At 35.8% G+C, this 27,125-nt stretch overlaps 1 protein-coding gene across 4 annotated transcripts in view; it reads right to left on the bottom strand.

Moving 5' to 3' along the window:
* Window positions 1-8,402: 8,402 nt before the first annotated feature.
* Window positions 8,403-27,125, bottom strand: part of CNTN6 (contactin 6) — a 143,355-nt gene continuing 124,632 nt past the window's right edge. For all 4 annotated transcript variants that reach the window (XM_089919571.1, XM_089919572.1, XM_089919574.1 and 1 more), the window contains 5 exons: window positions 21,488-21,949; window positions 19,716-19,902; window positions 10,349-10,461; window positions 9,419-9,587; window positions 8,403-8,561 (listed from right to left, as the gene is read on the bottom strand). In XM_089919571.1, coding sequence (XP_089775697.1) covers window positions 8,461-8,561; window positions 9,419-9,587; window positions 10,349-10,461; window positions 19,716-19,902; window positions 21,488-21,949 — 1,032 coding nt within the window. In that variant the 3' untranslated portion in view covers window positions 8,403-8,460. The remainder of the gene's footprint in view (window positions 8,562-9,418; window positions 9,588-10,348; window positions 10,462-19,715; window positions 19,903-21,487; window positions 21,950-27,125) is intronic.

Here is a 27,125-nt window from a genome sequence, read left to right as displayed (position 1 = left end):
AAAAAATCTTACAGTGGAAGAAGAAGCTTTTGTACAATTCCACGGTATTTTCTATGAAAAGTTTTGCCCTTAAAATTTTATTTTAGAATATTTGTTAAAAAATTAAAATATTTTATATGCAGACAGAGCTACATTAGTTATACATCTTGCCAAATCATAGTACTTTAACACAGAAGGCTTACTGAAAGGTAACATTCTTAAGGTAAACTTTGCTACTTTGGAGAAGTGGTTATGAGAGTCTATTGCACAAGTTATGTGCACAATTTATGCACAGAAATGTATCCTTCTTTTTGGTTGTTTATTCATTCAGAATATATTTTTTTAGTAACTACTGGATTTTAGACATTTCTCTTGGTGTGATGGATGCAAGGAGGAATAACAAGATAACATCCAGCTCTTCCGCGACTCATTTTCTAGAGGAGTGAGGCAAAAAATAATATAATATGATATGATGTGATATAATATATAATTATATTATATAATTATGATATTATATAATTATGATGTTACAGTCGGCCCTTCCTGTCTCCAGGTTCTGCATCCTCAGATATGGAGGGCCAATTGTAAGGAACTTGAGTATTTGTGGATTTTGGCATCTGAGGGGCATCCTAGAACCGATCAATCCCCCGTTAATACTGAAAGATGACTGTACTGTAATGTAACATAAAACATAACATAACCCAACATAAGGTAATGTGATATAAAGAATTAGAAGTTTTCTGATGAAGAATATCAATTTCAGATACACAAATTCGGTATCTTAATTCTTATCAACTGTTATGAAGTGAATATTAATTTCTCTCCTGCCTGTTGACAACTGCTTGTAGCTTCTTCAAATTGTCTTCAGTTAAAACTCATACTTATGCAAACGTCTAGCTTGAAATATTAAATGATTCCAAATATTGCTGAAAGTAACTTGAGCCATGTCCTTTTATTTAAGAGACTTTTTTTAGAAACTTCTAAAGGCTCTGCTCCCTAAGAATGTAAAGGGATGAAAATAGCTCTGTATGAGTTTGCAAATCTAAAGATAACAATAATTTAGGATGACAACACTTTCACTTTTAAATAGATAAGGAAAATAATCTGATTTAGAAAGACAGTAATATGTTCAATTACTTTTTGCTGTCAACAAAAATAGGCTGAAATTTATCTGCTCAAAGTTGGTTTGGGAGATTTAATAACTACTGCACTTAAAGGTAATAAAAGTTGCCTGCATCCCATTATTGTTACTATCTGAAGCCCTTGAGAAAACTTGAGGTTTGTTATGAGTAAATATCAGGAACAAATTTTCATGTTATGACATTTACTTCACAAGCTGGTAACTCAGTCATGAATAGATGTAGATTACCTCATGTTTGAATTAAAATTATTTAGTCGATGCAGGATATTATGAATTCACCTAAAATGTTGGTGTCTCAAAATGTTTACCTTTCATACTTCCCAGTTACTGCTTTCCCCCAGGCATGGACCTGACCTCGATCACTGATGCATGCTTTTTCAAAGTGCCACTGCAAAAAGTCAATATACTCCTGGGGAAAAAAAATCCTAAAAAAATCATTAGAACTTATGAAGTGCTGTTCCATCTTCAAAGTGATATATGAACATTAATTAATCACTGTCCAAGAACAGGTACCTACCCAATACAGCGTTCAGTTCCAGGAGTAACATGAGAAACCTGCAAAGATTTCAGCCTAGCATACTTCCTAGTCTTTAATGGGGATGGGAGCAAAACATTTTATTACATCAGGATTTATATTTTCTCTCTCATTGAGCTGCAGCTTACTACCTTTATTTAAAGAGCTGCCATGTTTGTTTCTCTCCTGAGTTTACCTTGGACAAGAAAAGTTATCTCCTCACATATGCCTTAACAGACTATAAAGTATATGTTTTCAAAAATAGGAAATTTCAAAAATAGGAAAATAATTTGGCATTTCTGATATGTTCTCAAAAACTACTGTATTCCAAGAATTTTACTTCATTTTATTCCTTTCAAGAATATATTATTTACCCATCAAAACCTGGAATTCAGTTTAGCTTGTTATTTTAGCCAGGCTTATAAAAGAAAAATACTTATTTTCCTGATGAAACTAAGGAAAAACAAATTGTCCCAACAGTCGGCTGTATAAATCAGTCTAGAAAGCAAAATATGTGTTTCAAGCATCATTCTCTCTGTCCAGGACAGTACCAAGAACTATGAAGTACAGAACTTTTAAAAATAATGAGGGAGACAAATTTGCCTTTTAGTAAATATTATGTTTCTTTGTAAAGACATGAAAGAAGGCCTAATAGCTACTATTTGTAATTTCATAAAAGAAAAGAAATTTTAGTGTGGAAAAGTAGAAAGCAAATAGTCTTCACATTTTAAGATAATAAAACAATACAGGATTCTTATATTCTTTTTGTTGTTAATTATTTTAATAGCTTGTTTTAAAAGTTAGACCAGATTTCCTAGACCTGTAAGTGCGTTTATGTACATAAACAATAATTAATTACATAGAACTCAGAACATTGGTGTTCAAGGGATACAGATAAAGGTCTTGGCACACAAACTTTAGTCGATGGACCAAGTCAAACTTACTAATTTGATGGTAATGAGATAAAAGAAATAAAAGTGTTTTAAAAAGATATCATGAACACAAGTGATTTTAAGACTTTTGATTTTCTCAGAAGATAAAAGTCTTAAATAATAATAAAAATTGATTTGATTTATAGAAAGTAACCTACTCTTTTACCAAGTAAGATATTTTATTAGATTCCTTTTTTTTTTTTTTTTTGCAGTACGCAGGCCTCTCACTGTTGTGGCCTCTCCCGTTGCGGAGCACAGGCTCCGGACGCGCAGGCCCAGCGGCCATGGCTCACAGGCCCAGCCGCTCCGCGGCATGTGGGATCTTCCCGCACCGGGGCACGAACTCGTGTCCCCTGCATCGGCAGGCGGACTCTCAACCACTGCGCCACCAGGGAAGCCCCCAAGTAAGATATTTTAAAACGGAACACATAAAGCAAGCTAGTATTCATATACAACTGCATTTCATCAAAGAGTGAACATTTCACCACAAAAAGCCAAAAAAAGTCATAATCTCCCAATTATTTCATAAATTATTCATTATTAAAATCTCACTACACTGTGTGAGTTTTTCTCATTTTTTCACTGAACAATGAAACTTTATCACAGCCTTGCCCTTGGGAACCACTGAAATACTCCAGCAGTTCTCAGTGGAGTATGAAGATGGGCCAGAACTTTTTTTTTTTATGTTTATTTTATTATTTTTTTAATACATTTATTTACTTTTGGTTGCGTTGGGTCTTCGTTGTGCGCGGCCTTTTCTCTAGTTGCAGCAAGCGGGGCTACTCTGGGGCTACTCTTCGTTACGGTGCGAGGGCTTCTCATTGCGGTGGTTTCTCTTGTTGCGGAGCACAGTCTCTAGGCGCATGGGCTTCAGTAGTTGTGGCTCGTGGGCTCTAGAGTGCAGGCTCATTAGTTGTGGCACATGGGCTTAGTTGCTCTGCAGCATGTGGGATCTTCCTGGACCAAGGCTTGAACCAGTGTCCCCTGCATTGGCAGGCGGATTCTCAACCACTGTGCCACCAGGGAAGCCCTGTCTTTTTTTTTTTTATTGATGTATAGTTGCCTTACAATGTTGTGTTAGTTTCAGCTGTACAGCAAAGTGATTCAGTTTTAAAATATTCTTTTCCATTATGGTTTATCATAGGGTATTGAATATAGTTTTCTGTGCTATACTGTAGGACCTTGTGTATCCATTCTATATATAAAAATTTACATCTGCTAACCTGAATCTTCCACTCCATCCCTCCCCCACCCCCCACCTCCTTGACAACCACGTGTTCTCTATGTCTATGATTCTGTTTCTGTTTCATAGATGGTTCATTTGTGTCATATTTTACATTTCACATATAAGTGATATCATATGGTCTTTCTCTGTCTTATTTCAGTCAATGTGGTAATCTCTGGTTGTATCCATGTTGCTGCAAATGGCATTATTTCATTCTTTTTTATGGCTGAGTAATATTCCATTGTATATATGTACCACATCTTCTTTATCCATTCATCTGTCGATGGACATTTAGGTTGTTTCCACGTCTTGGCATTGTGAATAGTGCTGCTATGAGCATAGGGGTGCATGTATCATTTTGAATTATAGTTTTGTCGGATATATGCCCAGGAGTAGGATTGCTGGATCATATGGTAATTCTATTTTTAGTTTTCTGAGGAAACTTCATACTGTTTTTCACAGTGGGTGCACCAACTTACATTCCCACCAACAGTGTAGGAGGGTTCCCTTTTCTTCACACCCTCTCCAGCATTTGTTTCTGTAGACTTTTTAATGATGGCCATTCTGACCAGTGTGAGGTGGTACCTCATTGTAGTTTTGATTTGCATTTCTCTGATAATTAGCAGTGTTGAGGATCTTTTCATGTGCCTCTTGGCCATCTGTATTTCTTCTTTGGAGAAATATCTTTTGAGGTCTTCTGCCCATTTTTTGATTGGGTTGTTTGTTTTTTTGTTGTTGAGTTGTATGAGCTGTTTGTATATTTTGGAAATTAAGCCCTTGTCAGTCACATAGTTTGCAAATATTTTTTCCCATCCTCTAGGTTGTCTTTTCGTTTTGTTTATGGTGTCCTTTGCTGTGCAAAAGTTTGTGAGTTTGATTAGGTCCAGATGGGCCAGAACTTCTAAGGGTTCTTTGCCTTTGGAAAACATACTCAGTTTTATCTATTGTTTTAGTAAAGTCCAATTAAGAAAGCTCAACACAATTAGGCTAATGAAAATATAGAAAAAAAGCTGGAAAAGCCTTGCAGAGTGTTGTGTGGGTTGTGAAAGGTTATTAAAACCTGTTTTGCACTAAAAATAAATGCCACTGTGCAGCTTGATATAGAATTACAGGATTTTAAAGGAACTTGGAGATCATGTAATCCCAACATCTCATTTTACAGATGAATAAACTGAGGAGAGTGTCTCCATAACTTCATTTCAAAAGTTTTTGGGATTAGAACTGAATTATTTAAAATAATTAAAAAGAGTTCTGTGATGGTTAATTTTATGAGTCAACTTGATGGGGCCAGAAGGTGCCCAAATGTTCTGGGTGTGTCTGTGAGGGTGTTTCTGCATTTGAATCAGTAGACTGAGTGAAGCAGGTTACCCTTTTCAATTTGGATGAGTCTCATCCAGTTCATTAAAAGCCTGAATAAATAAAAGGCTCAGTAGGAAAGAATTCTTTCTCTTTGCCTGAAAATCTTCCAACTGCGATATTGGTTTTCTCCTCCCTTTGCATTCAGACTCAGAATGAAAATTACACCATTGGATCTCCTGGTTTCCAGACTCAAACTGGAATTATACCATTGGCTCTCTTGGGTGTGGAATTCTTAGCCTCCAAAATTACATGCTAATTCCTTATAATATATCACTCTCTGTCTCTCTCTCTCTGTTTCTCTCTGGGTCTCTGTCTCTGTCTTTCTCTCTCTCTGTCTTTCTCTATCTCTCTATATACACATACACACACACACACACACACACACACACACACTCCATTGGTTCTATTTCCCAGGAGAACTTGACTAATTCAAGTACTGTGTTCAATAGAGATGTTGAAATAAATTCTTGAATTCTGGAACAGAAACAAATTAAATATGTTGTTGAATTAAATATGTAGTTCTGTAGACAATAAGGTAATAATTATGGCATACAGTGGGTGTATAAAACGTGACATCCCAAGATGGAGTACAAACTGATAACATATAGAGGCTTAAAAATAGTAGATTTACTTAAGGGAGGTCATGATTATGTTATTGCGTTTGGAATCTAAATTGATTCCAGGTCATCTCTCACTGCTTGCATTTGCTGTTATAGAGAGCAGGCGTGCCCTTCTATAAGCCACCTTCTGGTGTATAGTCAGAAAAGGGACACTGACCTGGAAGGATTATAATGTGAATAGTAAGAGAAGAGAGAAAATGGAGTTGAATTTGAAGTTAACATTATCTGGGCAGCCCATAGCTTTATAGTGTTATATTTCCCCTGTGTCAAGTGTCCTAACTCTTATTCACTTTATTTTCTGGCAATTTCCAGGTACAATCACTTTTTTTTTCCTTTTCCTGTAAGAAGTATGGAAATGAGTTATCATGTTCATAACAGTGTATAACAGCAGTATACTCAATCAATAAAGGGATTCACTGGCAATCCTTCCTAAATGTCAAAGGAGTGTATACATCACAAAGAATATTTTCCTGAAACGCATTGGTGGAACCACGATTGGTTCCATTCTTTAGTGCCATTTAGTGTTGAGTAGGTGGACTACTCATTTTTCTTGAAGCTGTTTTGGAATTTGATATAAATACAGGTTGAATATGTTTTCATAGTCTATTGAACACTTAAGTAACTTATTTCATTAGGTGTTTAGTTCGTAGCAGTAGATGACAGCTGCTCTGTTGACAGCTTACAGTGTTGCTTGCAACGTGCTCAATACTTGTGTACATTATGTCCTTTAATCCTCATAAAAGTGACATGGGGACGTTAAAAGATGTGCCCAAGTCCTCACTAAGAGTAGAGATTCAAATCAATTGAGAGTCAAATCTCACACTTTTTAATATTAATGCCAAATTATATTCTGAAAAATTTAGCATGGATGGGTGAAAATATAAATAATATATTAGATATTGAATAATACAGACATTTAATACTCCAGTAATTATGAATTAAAACACACCTGCAAATAAATGTGTTGTTGAAAAGAACTGACTTAGCTTTTGGATTCTTACTCAAATGACTATGTATCTAATTCTCTTAATCGCAAAAACAAAAATCTTATAGTGTATTTCATGCTCAGTCTCCACTTTGAGAACCAGGACACAAATCTTGTCTCTTACAATTTGAGGAAACCATTAAGACCATGTGCCAACACTGGTATATCTGATCAATACAAATATGTGTTGTTCAGGCAGCTGTTAATGTGAGTGTGCCAAACAGCATTTTCTGTTGTTTATTTTGCTCCATCAAAGCACAGTCAGATCTTAATGTGCAGGGATAATAAGGGTCATTGATTTGTACTGCGTGCTTGACACACTCTTCAGCAAGGAGCAAGTTCTGAACTATGGAAAGTCATTGTCCATCTGCTGTTGACTACATCGAGTATTTTAAACAGCTCTAAAATATTTTAGAAGTGAAAATGACAGAATCCAGTTTTGAGGATTGTGTGATTTGAGAGTTGGGAGGAGAGTTCAGATATTTTCAGCATAATTTAATTAAGAGGTTGTGCCATGTTAAGAAGGCAATACTAGTGTGACCATTCCTCACTCCCAGCTTCGCAGGACATCAAACCTGATTGGCTGGGAGCTAGAGCAGGCTGACAGCAGGACAAACCCCTCAAGGCTGTTTGTGAAGGATAGATGATTACTTAGAAGGGCATGGGCTCCCTCATTAACCTTTCCTCTTCCCAGGCTGCTTTGTCCAGACTGTGCAATCCCAAGAAGTGAGACTGCTGACTTTATCAGGTACATCATAGAGAAGAGTCAACCCACAAAAATCTTTCTAAGCCTTGGATGGTGTAGAATTATTTTTAATAGTTGCAGAGAAGATTGGCAAAAATATATATATATTTTTTGACCAAAATGTCAAAAAAACTTTGTAAAGTAATTCCATTCCCAGATTTATTTATAATACAAAAATAAACACCACACACATTGCTAACACTTTGTAATAATTACCTGAGAATTGTTCATGCAACCTCTTCCTTGGGAGAATTCAGAATTGATTTTAAAATTAAACTTTGCTGTAAGAAATTGCTTACTGTATACAAGATTCATTAGATGTTTTTGCTGGTTCCTTTTTCCTTTCTTTTCTTTTTCTTTGCCAGAAAGTGCTTTTTTTGCCATTTTTATTACCGAACTGATAGAAAAGTGAGTTGAGAAGAACATCAAGTACATGAGTATATTACGGGGTACAAATATTTCTTGTCCCAATTTGATTCAGAGATAAAACACAGCATGCTTTGCAGTAGCTTACATTTTTAAAGAACCCCAAAGATAAACAAATGATTTTACTTTATTTCCAACTAGGGTGAAATTTTAATTTACTGAATTAAATTGCCTGGAGCATATAATAAATGGACATCTTAGCTATGGAAACTACAGTTTCTTTCATATTGACCATCGTCATCAAGAGAGTTATTTATACTCTCCGTTTAAGTTACTTAAAAGCCACAGTAGTGACAACTCCATGCATTAATTTGGCGCCTTCTGAATGTGTGTAATCATGTGTGGACTTTAAAATTCCAAAGTGTTTAAAATTGTTTTATTAATGTACCATAGATATTTACAAGATTTTCATAATATACATTTTTTCTTTCCAAACAAGTCAGTTTTAAGAATGTATCTTGTAACAGGGGCTGGAGAGCTTATTTACAGAATGATTTGCTTTCAAAAAAACTCAAAGATTTATTGTTTTCTTCATCATATAAGAGGCTGAATAGCAAAACAGTAAAAAATCGTGATGACAATTGACAGGAAATGGATGCTAGGTTCTATGACTGAAACTCCTCTAGAACTCAGACCTGCAAAATATAAAAGTGAAACAAAATGTCTTGAGAGAAAGTAAAATTACTTGTTAGATTAATTCTTCATGAACTAAAATGCATACTGTTATTTCTCTTTTAATAACACATTTTAGTACACTTGTTTCACTTATATTGGATTTAATTTTAGGAAGTGTATTTAACCCTCTGTCCTAGGATATCTGTTTTAAATATAAAAATAAAAAAGAAAAATGCCTAAAATTGGCCAAGTCTGACTACAGGGCAGAGTAGTACTGGCTAACGTGGCAGCTGATGACTTATACTCAGTCACAGCTTCAGGTAGATACGTGAGTGATTCTTCTAAAGAAGAAATAATAAATTTTTATTACATGCTAAATATGACCGATTGGTGATACCTGCTTAGGACATCATATTGAGAGGATTTGAAAGTGTTGACTCAGCTCAGTATGAATGTCGTAATCGATTAGTGATGTCCGCCATGAAAATGGGAAGAGAGGTGTTATGTACATGTGCTTCATATTTGCTATCCTTGCTCTCAGAAGCCTCCAAGTAAGTAGCCATGGAGAAACTTTCTCGTTTTTGTGCCAATAGAATGAAGCATATACCAATGACACACAGTTGTGAGGGTTTGTTTTTTTTTAGATTCAAAATGAGGAAACATAAAACTGTTTGTGATTTATAAGCATGTTGTAAATCTGAGGGATTATAGAAAGTTGACTCATCACCTCTTGCTCGCAATTGAAAAGTGAAACCATAGACCTTTTATTTTTTCATCCAACATTTAAACAAGAATTGGAAAGATTCACAGAGCCCAGATTTCATGCTGGCATCTGTCTGGATTCAAAATCTACAACAGGAATGGTGATTCAACTTACTTGACATTTTTGGAATCCTAATTTCCTCACTGCTGCTTCCATCCCCACCATCACTAACTGTTCTTATTTCAATCAAGTAGTCCTCTTCAAATGGAACCAGAAGCTCAGCAGATGTGTTGTTTGTTTCCAAAATATGAGTTTTACTCTGTCTGTTTTGCCGGTACAGAATCTGAATAAAATGGTGAATCAAGTTAAATGGACATGTTGCTTATCTAAGGTTCAGAAACTCTTATGGAACACTATAACACTACGAGCATTATACATGCTGTAATCCTTGGATGGAAATATCTGGTCTGTGCCTTTTCTTTAAATTTAGTTGTTAGAGAAAGATTTCCTTTTTGGCCAGTGCTTCTGAAATGAGAATAGATTTATCTCTATTAATTGAATAGCTTCAGGCCATTATCTTTGGAGCTTGCCGTGAAAAGTTACTGGTTAGTTTGGACCCATTTCAGTTGTCTGAATACTATATGCATTTGCCAGGAGAGGATGTTCATTACCACTGATGGAAATGGTTTGCTCTGGGTTTTTGACTGTACTCTTGTTGGAGTCCTTTTATGTTGTTAAAAGATGATATCCTACTGTAGCCTAAGTTCTAGAAATTCTATTTGAATATACTTTTTGACCTCATACTCATCTCACAGTTACTATCTACATACACCATCATTTTTTGATGGCAAGGGGAGTCACTTGAAAAAAGAATGTTGCATACTATAAAGTTTTATTTCTTAATGCTCCATGACACATTCTGACCTCACAATATAAAATTTTCCATGAAGAATTTAAAAGCAGCAATGCCAAGTATTTTCAGAACATTGGAAAAAAAAATTCCTATATTTCCATGGGCATAAAATTTGTTTCTTATTTGGTTCTGACATTTCTGGTTCCTTAGTAAGTTAATTGATATGGTTAAAAGAAAAACAGAATACTCACCTTGTAGCCCAATACTTCAGACTCATTTTCCATGGTTTTTACATGCTCCCAGTTTAGGCATAATTTAGAGTTTGTCAGCTTCCAGGCGATGTTAGCTGGTGGTTGGCTTGGAGCTTTAAAAAGATAATCAAAGATCCAAATGAATTTAAATTAGCTCATGGTTACTATATGACCCATTGACATGAAAAGGGAAAATAAATCATGGATAATTAGCATAGAAGGAGCTAAAATGTTTTCAGTGTCTTTTGAAATATCATATTAATTCTAATCAGAGTAAGCAAATTCATTCAAATTCCGGTCATTTGGAAATATCTCTGTGACAAACTTATGAATTAATAATGGCGTGCTGGATGTCCAGTATTAAGTTATTAATCACTGCTGTTGAATTTGTTTACTATATATGAATAGAGGGAGGGCTTCTTTATCTAGTGTTTAATTTGTCCATCAATCAATAAGCATCTCAGGCAAACTCAGGCGGCAAACTTTTTACATATATCAACACAAAGGTATTAATTCCTAGTAGTCCTTTACTTAATAATCATGTACTAGTTAGGACTTTCACTGTAAGTAATACAACCAACTCAAGGTGTTTTAAAACAAAATATTAGGAATATACTGTAAAGGATATAGGGGACTCTCTTAGAATTCCTGGCAGAATGCAGCAGAGCCTCAGAAGGGACACAAAATGTCCAAAAGCCAAGAAGTTCCTCTCTCTACCTCTCACAGTAGTTTTTGCTGCATGCTCATCTTGCCATAGACCATCTCTTTGTTCTCAGTGAGTGTGGCAGAAATCATGACTGCTCACCTACACCTGAGGTTTGAAATTTCCTCTGTTCAGAGATAGTCCAAGCTAGAATTTCCAAGTAAAAGCTGATGATTGGCTTAATTTGGCCATATTCTATCTTAGCCCAATCAATTGTGGCTAGACAGTGAGAAAGATACATGTCACTTAATATAGATAGAGCTGGTAGGAACCCTGAAGAGGAAAAATTGCAAACTGGATGATCATCCCAAAAGGTGTCTACTCTAAATCCAAACTGTGCTTTTAGTTCCCTGAAATTAATGTTTTCTGGGAGAAATGTAGTGGGAAGTAAGGGAAGACTTATTTAGAATCAGCCTTCTAAATGAATGGATCTTGTCCAACTGAAAAATTTTACATGCAAGCAAACTAGAGTCCAGGTTGGAAATCTACATCTTTAAAAGCATGCAGCTAATGAGTGGCTGATCCCAGTCAGAATCCTGTTCTCTTGATTTTTAATCTAGTTTTTCTCCATGACAGCATACTGCTTCTCAAAGATTTGAGTCCACATGATTATTTTTGAGATTTAAGAAACTGGAGACATTAAAAATAATTCAGGTGGATAGCAGAGGCAAAGATAAAACCACCCAGCAAGATGTTTTTGGCATCTTATTTGAATTTGTGAGGTTGAATGAGCATAATATTTAACTCATTATAACACTGATGGAAATAGAAATGATTTCTTTTGGAGTTTTGACTCAACTGCTATTTAATGTCTTATGTGCTACTGGAAGAATCACAGGGTGTCCAACATTGCATTATGATACATCTACTTGCCTTTGCCAATCCCCTGGGTTATCATTCACCCAGCCACTTACACCTCATTTGGGATGTAGTGGAGAGATAAATGTTTCCCCTATGCTCTCATGGGACTCAGTTCATATTTTATTATGAACTTATCACATTGAATTATAGCTATTCATGCTCTCTGTTTATTTAAATTTACTGAGGACATATGCCTTGTTCAACTCTGTATTCCATCATCTAGCATGGTGCTTGGCATGTAGGAGGAGGCATATATTTCATATATGTTGAATAAATGACTGTGTAATAGATGGCTAAAGAAAAACTACTTGGGGTCCTGTGTGATTTTCTTGGGTCATATTAATTATGTACTGGGCTGTGGGAAGATCCATAGGTGACACAGTGTGGCCAGTCCATTCATTATGCTGTCCTATAATCAAGGCCAATTGACATGGCCAAACCTATAACAATCCACGTGAATTTATAAGACGAACATGCCAATTGGATCAACCATGTCCTAGTACATTTCTTGGCAATATAAACCCAATCATAATAAAAAGACTGAGAGTTTTGCGCTTGGTAAGAACTCAGTGAATGATTGTCAGTACGTTTATTTCTGAAGGACTGATGGTAATGATTATAGTTTTGTAACTGTTTCCCCTCAACTTATCCCAAAGTGCCTTTTCTAATCTTTTTCTCAGCTATAAAAGAGATAATATAACAATTCTCACAAGATACCAGTTTTAATATCTAATATACTCCTGTGACTCATTTCTTTTACTTTGTTCTTTAAAACAAAGTGCTAACATTAACAACATCATACAATCAATACAGCAAAAATATAAATTCAGTCCTTTGATGTCACTGGCAGTGATGAATTCTGAAGGTTTCATCTATTGCTGTGCCCTTTCTGTTTGTTTGCATGTTTAGATAAAAAGTACTACTTTTAACACTATGAATCCATTGATGAAGCGCCAGACTGAGAGAGAGAAGAACTGACTTCTACTAACTATATGGTAGTGATTGTGTCTCTGATACTGGAACATTTGCATTTATTTCCACATCTACCAAAACAGAAGTAAGGCTTTCCATGGACATAAAATGAGAAACATTCTGTCAAGAATGAGCTCACGGTATGAATGGCCAATTGTGTGGATTATTTGGAATGCTTTACCTCTCATGCTATCTGGGAGGTGTTGGGCTTTGAAATCAGAGAGACCTGAATCCGTATCCAGTCTCTTCCAAGAGGCCTGGTTTTCCAATCTTTGGAATGAGACTAAAATATTTTAGTTATAAGAGTTTTAGCTTCCATGAAATAAAATAGGAAATATTCCTATCTTGGTTAGTGGTGCAAACTAAATAGCTCAGTAACTGTTAATTCTCTTCGTGGGAGTAGCAGTTCTTCACTGTGGCATTATGACATAATCAGTTTTTCCGTTGTGTTCAATGCAGTTTGCTACTAATAACAGAATTCCGAAATTTGCAAAAGATTCACTTCTTAAATATAATTAGGGTATACTCAAGATTTTCCCTTAATAATTTTGCTCTTACTTGGGTTCTTTATGTGCTTTTTGAAAGGCAGATAAAGTGGTGAAGTCTCAGCTAATTATCTGGGAAGTTCTCATAGTCTATAGCTTTTCTTATTTTTGCCCATGAGTGTGACTCCAATGCCAATGCCTTGTGTCCAGTATTTTTTTTTTTAAGTTTCTAAAATGTGCTTCAAAAGGCCATCATCTTATTATGAACACCTTTAACAGCCCTGGTTTCATGAATTTGATGTATTTGCTTAAACTGGATTGCAAATATCTATGATGAAATTGAAATTTGTATTACCTAGGAAAAACAAAACACTGTCATGTGGATAATGTAAAACAACATGCCATGGATGTTTGTACCTACTTGGTACAAGTACCTACTCAACAAACAAGCACTTTTCTAGTTTACTGAAAGAATTTGGAGGCAATTTCCAAAGACTAAATAATTTTCTATTAATCAAATGACAGAGCAACATTAAACTAGCCCTCTGCAGCTCTAATGGCTTCCCTGTGATCAATTTTTCTGTAGATGGCATTTATATTCCACTGTAGTTCACACTGTGAATTCAATTCAAAAACAACTTCTTATGTTACACTTCTAAGTAACAGCATGGGGTTGACATTTGGGAAAGAGAGAAAGAACATAAGTGCAAGATGAAATAAAAGCTTAATGCTTCCTTTATGTCTAAATATGGATTGATTGCATTATTTACAGCAAGAAAAATCCAGTACAGAGTGCTAGTCAGTCGACATCAGGGGCCAAATTGAACCAAAATTTGCAAACACTTTCTGTTACTGGCTCTGAATACTTCTGTCTACATAAGCAGTGCTTTTTCCTCTTGTAGTTGATGTAAATATTTTTCTCCCTTTGGTTGTAAATCTAAATTCCATTTAAGCGAAGTCTGTGTGGATCACAATATATTTGTACTTGCAGTGCTCCTCAGTTTTCTTTTGGAAAGATATAATTTTTAGTAAGCTACAATACTTAATGTTAAACCACTGATATTTACTTTAAAAAAACCTATAAGGCTATCAACATCACCAGCAACAATAATAACAAAGACTTCAGAAGCTTTGCATATGCTGTTCCTTCTGTTTGGAGGTCTCTTTGTCCACTAGCTCCTTTTTATCTTTTATGTCATATCAAAATATATAGCCTTCCCCATATAGGTGCTCCTTATGTATATCTCAGCCTCTTATTTTCTTCATATTACTTTTCATAATTTTTGATTATTTCATTTCATTTTTTTTCTTGTTTTAAGTTGCCTCCCCACTAAAATAGCAATAGCCCGAAGGCAGGTATTGTTCCTGTTTTAATCTCCATTAGGCACCTAATCCTGTGCATGGCTCATGGCAGGCACTGTTTTCTTGAGTGATTATCTAATTCATCATGTTTCCAAAAAAAAGGCTCTGTCTTCTGTTTAGCATACCCAATCAGAATAGGCAGAGATTTTGGTAAATGTGAGCTCTGCTTTCTCAGAATTTACAATGGATGATCAAATATCAAATGGAAAATCTAGACAGTGACAGTATGAATGTGTGATGGATGCAGAATTTTTTGCTGTCAGCACTATTCAGAGGTAATGTTGGTGTCATCTCAAGGACATGGAAAATCAAAGTTAGATCCAGGGATAGCACTTAGAATCAGAGCTATCTTCAATGTTTCATTAAAGCCATTTCTCATCTTTGCTTTGCCTGTCCTTCCATCACCCTTGAAGAAAATTTCTGCAACAAATTTATGAAAAGAAAGAAAGTAGAAAGTAGATGGGCTTTCCTACTTTAAGAAATGCAAAGAAAGTGAAATCACCTCTAAAGAAGAAATATAATAATACATGCTACTACACATTGAGCTCTCACTGTATGGCTGCCTCTGGCTCACCTTGGTATATTTTATATCCTTTAGTTCTCAGAGCAAACTCTAGAGGAAAGTACAGTCATCTCTGTTTTTCAGTTGAGAAAATGGGTTCTGAGTTATTAAGTAATTAGACTTACCACACAGTTCATGGCTGTGCTGGGATTCATACCCAACTTTATTTCACTCTGAAATTCTTTTCTAGCTATTTCCAATAATATTTCACAATGGTCCAAAGTTATAGAATCACCCAGTAAAATGCAAATATATTAAAGGGGAAATTTATAGATCAGTAGCAAAAATATTTGTCTGTTTATAGGCACGGTGGGACCACTACAAACTGGGAGAATGCATGAAATTAGATAAGTGAATGTTAAACTTTAGAAGATCAGTAAGTCTGGTGCTGCGAGGGCTAGATGAGGAATGGGATGAAAAGAAATTTGGGGACAGACTGTGAAAGATCTTGTACACCTTTCTCTACTCTTTGTTCTCTGGAATAGAGGAGACAGTGAAATTTTGGAATTAGAAGAGAGTATGATTCCATTTTAGGGATAAAAATCTCAAGCCAGTTTGAGGTCTGGACTGAAGATTTGAGAGTCTGGAGGGAGAGAGACTATTTAGATGGTTAGAGATGAAGATTGCAAACTAGTACAATGTCCATGGGATCCAGAGATTCAGAAAGTCCATGTTCATAGTATGCCAGTCCAAAAGATGCCACAGCAGAACCTTTTTAAGCATCTGTTTTCTTGTATCTAGGAATTAAAATAACATACTCCTTGATGTGTTGTAATAATTGAGATAAGTATGTAGAATATTAACGCTGGGCTTGGGACATGAGTGCTCAGTATTTTGTAACTGTCATAGGCAGAATAAGGGCCTCCCAAACATGTCCAGATTCTAATCCCCAAAACCTGTGGATATGTTACTTGTTGCACATGTGATTATGTTAAGGATCTTGACATGGATAAATAATCCTGGATTCTCCGGGTGGGTTCAATGTAATTACAAGGATTCTGATGAAGGAAAAAAGGAGGCAAGAGAGCCAGAGTCAGAGGATATGTGAAGATAGAAGAGGAAGTCAGAGTCAGAGGAAGACTTGAGGATACCATGAGGCTGGCATTGAAGATAGAGGCAGGGGCCACAAGCCAAGGAGAGAAGGCTCTCTAAAGGACAGAAAATGCACGGAAACAAATGCTCTTCTAGAGTTTCCAAAAGGAACACAGCCCTTGCCCATATCTTGTTTTCCAGCCAGTGAAACTCATTTCTGACTTTTGACCTCTAGAAGTGTATGAAAACAAATTTATATTGTTTTCAACCACTAAGTTGTGCTAATTTGAATAGCAACAATAGGAGACTAAAGTAGTTTCTGTTCTATTTTCATAATGTTAGTGATAAAAAATGTTGAAAGAATAAAATTAGAGGTTTTATTTGTATCCAAATACAAGATAGAGTCTTGTAGAACCTTATTCTCAAGTCCTTGTTGGATATTTTTATAAAAATGCTGATGCGCACAGGCTGGTGAAAGCCAAATTTAAGATATATTGAAACAAGGTTTTCATGAAAGAGATTAGGAATTACAAGGGTTTTTGTGTGTTTGATTGAATCAAAAAAGAAGGCGGATGCTAAAGAAACACTAAACTTCACTTTATACTTTGACTCTCATCTCGCTCTTCTCTCAGCAGATATATTCTAGCACTGTATCTTGATAAAATTACTCCCTGTTAATTAAAGTGTTTTCAAAGGATATGTCTCCTACTCTTTGATAAGGCTGATCTCACGTGAACACTCAGACAAACTACTAACAATGTTCTTGGCATTTAATCCAAATTTCAGTCAAGCCCATTTGTAGGACCAAGTGGGTCAACTGAGCAAACCTGTGTCTAAAACAAGTTTTCTGCCTAAACACATAGAGTTGGTTAGCACAAACTATCACATGGTTAATTTAGGTTGCATGGACAATCAAACAAATTCAAGTTAAAGGAAAAAAATTATTTTTAAGGTTATATGTATATATGTATGTATGTATGTTTTTACAGGTGGCCCTCTGTATCTGCGTATCTCTGGGTTCCACATTGGCAGATTCAACCAAGTTAGGATTGAAAATATTTGAAAGAAATTCCAGAAAGTTCCAAAAAGCAAAACTTGAATTTGCTAACAACTATTTACATAGCATTTACATTGTATTTGCAACTAGTTACATAACATTTATTGTTTTAGGTATAGTAAGTAATCTAGAGGTGATTTAAATTATACGGAGGATGTATGTAGGTTATATGCAAACCCTGTGCCATTTTACATAAGGGACTTGAGCATCTGTGGATGCTCCTGGAACCAATCCCCCTAGGCTACTGAAGGACAATTGTATATGTGTGTGTGTATATATAGATGTATATACATGGTCTCCTATGTATATCATGTATATATCTATATCTCTATATCTTTTTGATAATTAAGTTTATTGTTCAGGTCTCAGCCCACCTTAAACTGGTTAATGGAATCGCATGTAATATGAGTCAGCTTGAGTGTTACATCAACAACTACAATAAAATGTCTGTCAGTTTGTCACAGATCTGTCAGATCTGTGAGGTTTTTTTGATACTATCTTTACGCATTTCTAATCACCCTTGATTTTGCCTGAGATAGAAACTAAATTACACACAAGAGTTTCTGTGAGTTTGGCATCTCTCAATCAGCTAGAAGGAAATGTCTGGGCAAATTTAAAACCACTGATTGATTGGAGATTTCAATCAGATTTTCAGATTAACTGAAAGAGGCTAGACTCCAGAAGGACCATGGAAGCAAATCGTTCATACAGGTATATGGCAATGACTTCATCAACTTAGTCAAAATGGAGTAAAACAGGAAGAGGGATAGAACCACATCTCTAGCTAGTCAGTTCTAGAAGATCACTCATAACGTCTTTATCAAACTAGGGGATTGAAGGAGAGCTGGTTTGAGTTGTTGATCCACACTTACTCTTTCCTTAAAATGGACTGGTACTAGAGAGTTTTTGTTCATCTGTTTCCTGCTTAGCAGTTCCACAGTACTTTGTATTTTCCAATGTGCTCCTATAATCAGAACCTCGTTTGTGCCTCATTGATAATTTGAGAAAATAGTGAGGGCAGAGAAAATTTCCATTTGACAGTTAAGAAAATTAAAGCAGAAAAATGGAATGTCTTGTCCTGTATCAGGTCATGAGTCACTGACGTACCCAGAATTAGAACACAAATCTCTGGCTACTGGCTGGTGATATGAACACAAGTGGATAATGCGGTCTGTAATCAAAGACCTATTAACTGACATGATTCCCAAGTTCTTTTTGGACATGAAAAATATGTATATGGAAAAAAAAACTTTGTATCACTTGATTTTCAAACTTTTTAAAACCACCTATTCTTTCCCAATACACAGGGAAAAACGAACGCAGTATTTAAAGGCAAGCTCTATTTTTTCCTGTCGGTTAGTAGCAGTGAATTCATGTCTTAGTCATTCTCAGAATTCAGCAACTATATTTGTTACTCTTTTTCACTGGGATTTAGAGACCAAAGAATGTGTTTTAAAAAGCCTGTTAACACAATTTATGTTCATCTACAATATACAAGAAATATGTAAATATTATGCAATTATAAAAAATTACAAATTGCAGCTCTTACTAAGTCACATCTGATCAGTTTGCTATTTACTACTTTGCTTCATATTATGGAATATTTATGCAATACCAGACTCACTCACAGGACAAATGCAGCAGCAATCAACTCCTCATCCTTTATTTAGTAGGTCCTATCTGTGTGAAAGATATTTAGCTTATTGTTCAGGGAGATAAAAAGAAGCACAAGAGTTAATTCTTGGATTTCAGGGGCTACCAAGTAATTTGCAGTGATAAAATATCATAGAAGGAAAGATCTAGGTATCTGACAGTGCAAGGATCACATCAAGACTCAAATGGTAAACCAAACCAACAAAAACAAACAAAAAAATCATTGACTAAGCATTTACTAAAGTATGTACTGGACACTTTCTATTAATTATCTCTTTTAATCTTGAACAAAACCCAGTGAGAAAATAGGTACTATTTTTCCTTCATTTTACAGATGAGGATCTTGAGACTGAAAGATTAAGTAACCACTTAACAGTCCAAGGATGGGAGGTCAGGTTATGAACTCAAGTTGGAAGAGGGCATTGGAGCCATTATATTCTCTGTCTTTCATTTATACTGAAAATATTTTCTCTTTTGCAATTCCAAAAAGATCAGAACAGTTCATTTTGATTTTGTTACCAGAAAGTTTCAACAGTTATCCAGATTTAAGGGACAAACCCACTTGACTAAATAAAGTGATCAGTAAAATGATGAGGTGGTAAGAATGAAATGGAAATTGAGCAAAGGAATGTTTCTAACTGTAGGTGAATCTTGGTCCCTGCAATGTGATATATACTTACGAGACTTCTTGGTGGTCCCATTGGCTGGGGGGCTTGAGGGCCCTGTCCCAGCAGTGTTGTAAGCTCTCACGGAAGCAAAGTAGACGGTGTTAGCTTTCAGCCCTGTGATGTTTTTGGTTGTGACATTTCCACTGACCCTAATTTTACCAATCATGGATTTTTTGGAGTCATCTGTCCAGTATAAGACCTGATCATTAAAAACAAAGAACAAAAAATTTTATTGTTCCCTAACAACTGTCAACCACAGTGGCATATGGGAAGAAGTCAGGCGCATAAATGAGAGAATATTTTCCAATTAAAATGGTTATACAATAATAACAAAATAGTCAAAGTCCAAAATTTATAGGGAAAAATAAAAAAAAGAATACAAATTCACAATGGAAATTAGAGAACCTAGGTTTTTTTAGATTACCACAATAAAATATTTCATGAAATATCTAAAGGTTGACAGCTTTAACAAAGGGTATACAATAAGTCAGAAAAAAACAAGATTCATGCTATCAATCAAAGACTTACATTATGTTTTACTATTGACATTTCCTGGAGAGTTTTTTAAAATCATAGATGAATTAATAATTCAACTTATCCTGAGGCCTTCCTGTGTATTAGCCCTGTTTTAGGCATATTGGAAAAGACAGGAGAGATTAAAGCATAGTGCCTGCCTTTGAACCTCTTATAATCTAGTTAAGATATTAGAGTACATATGTAAAAAAGAAAGCAGAGAATGCATCCCAAAAAAGTGATATGGAAATAAATGCTAAAAGAATTTGAAGAAGCGTAGTATCAGGGAGTGATCAGAGAAGGGTTCAAAGAGCAGGGGAGACTAGAGATGAACTTTGAGAAATAAATAGAGTTCAGATAAGAGGTAAGGCATTCTAGGATTGGAGTGGCAGAGGCATCTATCTGTTACCGTATGAGTAGAACTTTCTGTTTGGACAAGAGGGTTCAGATAAAAAGAAAAAAATAAAAAGAACAGTACAAGGCGAAATCATAATTTTATTCTAACTCCAAAATAAACCTTGTAACTCGTTTTGTGAATCATTAGATTTACAAGTCAAAGGAACAATAAGTGATTAATAAGTCTCATCCCTTAACTTTGTGAGAATGAAGGCCCATAAATTCAAAGTGATTGGCCTCATTCTAGATAGACTATAAATGACAGATTAGGAGAATTTAGGCTTTTTCTTATCGCTTAACTGCCTTTCCGAGATGACTAACTTTTTGCAAGTTATGCTCCAGTCCTTAGAGCAGGCTTCCCAGTGAGACTCTTCTATGGTTTAAGATCACTGAAGATTAAATGTTTACTTCTCCCCAAAAAACAAACATGACTGGGCTTCCCTGGTGGTGCAGTGGTTGAGAGTCCGCCTGCCGATGCAGGGGACAGGGGTTTATGCCCCGGTCCGGGAGGATCCCACATGCCGCAGAGCGGCTGGGCCCATGAGCCATGGCTGCTGAGCCTGAGCATCCGGAGCCTGTGCTCCGCAACGGGAGAGGCCACAACAGTGAGAGGCCCGCGTACCACAAAACACAAAAAAACATGACTGCAGTTTGTATAATTAAATAAGATAACCACCTGATTACTCTTTAAATGCTACAATTTGTTACTTTGCTTGCTTAAGATCACCCGGAAAGGTCCCCTTCATTAATTCCTCTCTATAGCTTTAGACATATACTATCATATACTAAGAACTAGGTTAGTAGTACAGGACTGTTGAACAGAGCTATTGCTAGCTGGCATATTCATAGTAGAAAGTGAAATTAATGTGGATTACCTCATAGCCCAGAACTCTTCCAGTGTTTCTATTCCAGGCAATAGCATTCCATGAAACCTCCATTTCCGAAGCGGAAAAACTTTGAACAGAAGTTCCCCTTGGGGCCACTTGAGGTTCTACCATCCAGAGAAAGACACAACCATCTTCAGCAGAGTTGTTCATGAAAACAAATGCAAAATATACATACAGTCTCAAGGAGGAGCATTCCACTGCTGACCACAACTTACCATCTTCCCCAGAGTAGACAATGGACGTGGTACTCAGAGCTCCTTCTCCTTTCTTATTATATACACCCACTTTGACTTCAAAGGGAGAGAGGGGGGTGATGCTTTCATTTCTGTAAACAAACCTTGACGAGTCTACAAATGGTACTCTTTCCTTGGTCCATGTTGTTGAGCCAACTGGCCGCAGCATGATGATGTATCCAAATTCCTCTCCATTCTGTAGTTCTTCTGGAATTGACTTGGGCAGAAGTGATCAATCACTGAGTATTTAGAAAAATGTATTGTACCGCTATTGTTATGTTTATTGATTGTTTGGCATATCTTTTGTAGAGATAGCATGGATATTTACCCTGTTTAATGAAGTATTGAAAAAAAAAAAACTTCTATTTGGAATGCCAATTAGAAAAATGATCCCAACTTAAGATACTCAGATAAATAAATGAAAAATTTAAATGGAAATGTAAATCAGGTTTTACATGTTTATATATCCTTCCTGATTATTCCTAAATTGTAATAATAAAATGGTTTATAAGATTGTAAGATTTTATAAGCTAAAACATAATTTTGACATAAAATTTTAAACTCAGCACAAAATTAACTTGTTAACTATTTCAAGGCTAGCCATGTTTTCCTTTCACATTTTCAACAAATTTTTGTAAAATACAGGTGATATAATCAATGTGTAATAATATTTGCTTTATAACATATAGACTATTACTCAAACACAAACATATAAGGGACCGTCTAATATATATATTTTTTTGAAACATACATCTTCATTAGTCGTAGTATCAGTGTGCACTTTTCTTAATATTAAAAAACAAACAACAAAGTTTGCTAAGTCCCAGAGACAAAATTCTTTGAGTCATTTAAAACTTAAATTTATTAAAATTACAAAACAAAAATAGATACAAGTTCCCCATTATAAATAATTATGACATTATAAATAATCACATAAAGAAGTGAAAATGAATTAGTCCTTGAATTTAGACAAATATTCCAGCTGTTTATAAGAAAGTTATATTTAAAAATGATAGAAGTTATTTAGTTTTTGTAAAGGAGGATGCTTTTTATTTCTGAACATTTTCATGTAGACTAATAAAGGCATACCTGATAGGGCATAATGCTTGAGTCTCTCGTGCACACAGCTTTATTCCTGAGGTTTTCCTTACCAAAGGTATCTATTTATTGTATCACATTATCCTGTGACTTAGACCACACATCTGGTTATCCAGCAGTGGGCACCAGAACAAAAGGCACCCTCTTGGTCAGAATCTTTGAGGTGTTCTGGTACAGAATCTCTGAATTCTTCTTTTTTTTTTACACATATATACATTTCATTCTTTTTAAAATAATCTTTTCCATTGTGGTTTATGCCAGGAGATTGGATACAGTTCCCCATACACTAGGACCTTGTTGTTTATCCATTTTAAATGTAATAGTTTGCATCTGCCAACCCCAAATTCCCAATCCATCCTCCTCCCTACCCCCTTCCCCCAGACAACCACAAGCCTGATCTCTGTGTGTCTGTTTCTGTTTTGTAGATAGGTTCATTTGTGCCATATTTTAGATTCCACATATAAGTGATATCATGTGGTATTTGTCTTTCTCTTTCTGACTTACTTCATTTAGTATGATAATCTCATCCATGTTGCTGCAAATGGCATTATTTTATTCTTTTTTATGTTTGGGTAGTATTCCATTGTATATTTGTATCACAACTTCTTTATCCATCAGAATCTCTGAATTCTATAGTGACTAGCAAACCCAATTAATTCCTCTCCCTTATGGAATTTGAATATGAAACATAGGTGTGTTGGGGTAATAATAGATAAACTTAGAGCAAGCAATAAGTAGAAAACATACAGTAGCAGGGACACTGAGGCAGTGGAAGCTAGGAGAAAATCTAAGCTGTAAATTATACAGAGAAGGGATAGAATTTAGCCGTTAGTCAAGTAGAATACTATAAACTATAAGTAAACTATAAGTAAAGTAAATAGGAAGAACTGAAGGAGGAGCAGGAGGGACTATTAGAACTGAGGCTGGGTTACCAGAACACATGACAGCAGGGTAGGGCTATGGTTCTCAGAACAGTGATGAATGATGTTCCGGTTCTTCTTTTGCCCTGCCTGCTTGGTTACTGAGACTTTTTCCCATCCTCATTACTTCCCATGTAGCTTTAAAATACATCCCCATTAACCAAGATCACCTGAGCTGCTCTCTGCTTCTTGCCATGTGGAACAACCTAAGGAATATGGACTGTGAAAAGCAGAAGAAAAATACATGTCCTGAAATCTTAGGAAAGAAAATGCTGCCTTGTGTTGACACTTCCCTTTCACAGGTAGATCAGAATTAAAATGGTTAACTTTGAGTGGTATGGAAGAGATTTATGAGAATTTAAGCTGCTTGCTAGAGAAATTGATTTCTTTTGGGTGCTTCTCTGATCTTAGATTTAATCAAGATGTTTATTAGTTCATCAGAGAAAGTGGAGGACTTTTGTTTTCGGTAGTGAAGTGCAATGAATGTTTCACATGGTGTTCCCTCAAGAAAGATCTGAGTCCAACATGCTCAGTTTAGAGGAGAAAAAAAGGCTTATTTAGGACCTTCCTTTCATTCTTTCATATGGGCTGAGAGCCAAATGATAGAGAAATATATATAGCTATTTAACGTGGCCAGAAAGAGAGTTTTCTCCTTTAAGCAGAGAAAGTATTCAGCAGAATACAGAAATTCAAAAATTCCTCTGGTAATGAAACCTCTTAAAGCTGATAAAGATTAACAGTATAATTCTCCGTCACCATGTCTGTAAGAACTACATTTTTTGTATAGACCAAGAGTCAGCAAACTACGGCCTTTGAACCAAATCTGGCCTGTAGTCTGGTTTTGAAAATAAAGGTTTTTGGAAACACAGTCACACATGTTAATTTGTATAATGATATGTGGCTTTTGAATGACAATGGCAGGGATGAGAAGTTGTGAAACAGGCCATGTAGCTTGCAAGGCTGAATAGTTTTACTGGCTGACCCTCTAGGTAAAAAGTGTATCAATGAGCACTTTGGGTGTTTATTTCTTACTCTACAGTTTTTTATCCTATATGCCTAATTTTATAGTCATATTTTTTATGAGACATTTATCATAAGCACCTCAAACTTGCAGGTATTTTGGGTACAAACTAAAATAACATATGAGTAAAGATACCTTTAAAAAAGGTTAGCAGTTATTACATCCCTAAAGTTAGATATCATGTCTAGGTTAGTGGAAGGATAACAAACCAAAACAAATAACCATACACAAAATACACATTACTTTGGCACAGGAGAAAACACGGGTCAATTATACCACAGTGTACTTATAAACCATAATGGTGGAGTCAGACTGAGTTTAGAACAGTGGTTGGACCTGGATTAGTGTTGAAAGCTCAATGGGTACTTCTTCATCCACAGTGCGGTGACTTTGGCCTGCAATGGTCTCTTTATGCCCGAGTTCTTTTTCACAGCATAGTTCAGATATGCTCTGATGGTACCTTTCCTGACCTCATTTCAGGCTGAGTTAAGACTGTCCTGTCAGTTTCTGAACATAAAGACTTTTTTTTTAAGAAATTCATTTTTGTACCCCCACTGCACTACTCGTTAGTGTTCACTGAATTGAAAGTGTTACTATGTGCTTTCCGGTGGCTCAAATTAATGTATGTATTTCCTTCTAAGTACACATAACTGATTCCTTAAAGAAGTTTGGGCACCAGAAGAATTTAGCTCAGTAACTGCATGTACATTATGCCAAATGTGAATGATAAATGGGAACTTGCATCCATTTATGTAATAGTTTCTGTTAGTATCCTCATATCTGATATCCCAAGAAGAAATATGCAGCGGGAATGATTTTAACTTAATTTTTTAAAAATACAGGTCAGAAAAAGTTTTCTGTAGAGGGTCAGATGCTTAAATATTTTGAGCATTTGGGGATCTAGGGTCTCTTGCAACATCATGAAAGCAGTGATACATAACACATAAGAGAATGGGTATGGTCGTGGGTGAATTTGTTTAGGAAAACGGGGAGCAGGCCAGATTTGGCCTGTAGGTGATGGTCTCTGGAACCTGGCTTTAAAAAGAACATTATAAATCGTGGAAAGATTTTTTTTTTTTTTGGTAATTCACATCATCTCTATTTAAGAATAGTATACATAGGATTTCCCGTTCTCCTCACGTATAGACTGAGTAAAAGCTGTGATTTACCAACCTTTAGTAATTTCTGACCGTGGAGGAGAAAAAACAAGGGGTGAAGTTAGGCAGGTGATGAAATGCTTATATGGCCTTCAAAGAATATTGAAACCTAAATAACCTACTCACCATCCCACAAAACCAATCCTGTTTTAGACTACTTGAGAGTCAGTGTTTCTGTGGCAAACGTGTTTGGTAAACAAGAATAACTTGATTAACTTACTATTCAAGGCACATACAGGAAAACTCTTGGCCTCTCTAAACCATGACTTTGCATACGGACCATTGGAATTCTAATTTAGGACAAAGTAAAAAAGCATGGAGAGTCTTGTAGTCAGATGCTTATCTGCCCACCTATATTGCATTTCTAAGCCTATTTTCTTTTCTGAACGTGGCATTGCCACCGGCTAGCATTGTCATGAGGAGTAAATGACACGAAATGTCCAGCACAGCACTGAAAATCCTGTAAGTGCTCCACAAGTGAGCCACATCTCTCTCTGTGCACATCTGTTCATCCAACAGGTACTTCAGGAGGTCGCACCACATACCAGGCACTGTGCTAGGCCCATAACGCATATGTGAAACTAGACGTCCAGAAGAAAGGACAACTTTTATAGTAGCTGCACCTGGTTCCTGGCTCTGTTGTTTACAACCTTTAGAAAACATCTCTGTGTCTCAGTGTTCTCTCATATGAAGAGGGTTTAATAATACTACTTTTTCTCTATCTGTAATAGAATTTTGTTTGTTTCTTTTTTAAAATTTTTTATTGGAGTATAGTTGCTGTACAATGTTGTGTTAGTTTCTACTGTACAGCAAAGTGAATCAGCTGTATGTATACATACATCCCCTCTTTTTGGGATTTCCTTCCCATTTAGGTCAACCACAGAGCACTGAGTAGAGTTTCCTGTGCTATATGGTAGGTTCTCATTAGTTATCTATTTCATACACAGCATCAGTAGTGTATATATGTCAATCCCAATCTCCCAATTCATCCCGCCCCCCCTTCCCTCTTGGTATCATACGTTTGTTGTCTACATCTGTGTCTCTATTTCTGCTTTGTAAATAAGATCGTCTATAGCAATTTTTTCAGATTCCACATATATGCGTTAACATACGATATTCATTTTTCTCTTTATGACTTACTTCACTCTGTATGATAGTCTCCAGGTCCATCCGTGTCTCTACAAATGACCCAATTTC

Source organism: Delphinapterus leucas, chromosome 10 (genome assembly GCF_059928025.1).
Source record: "Delphinapterus leucas isolate spDelLeu-1000000601 "Yukka" chromosome 10, BTC_Dleu_Yukka2, whole genome shotgun sequence".
Classification (NCBI taxonomy): Eukaryota; Metazoa; Chordata; class Mammalia; order Artiodactyla; family Monodontidae; genus Delphinapterus; species Delphinapterus leucas.
Note: the sequence above shows the minus strand (reverse complement) of the source record. Positions and strands in the feature narration are given on the sequence as shown.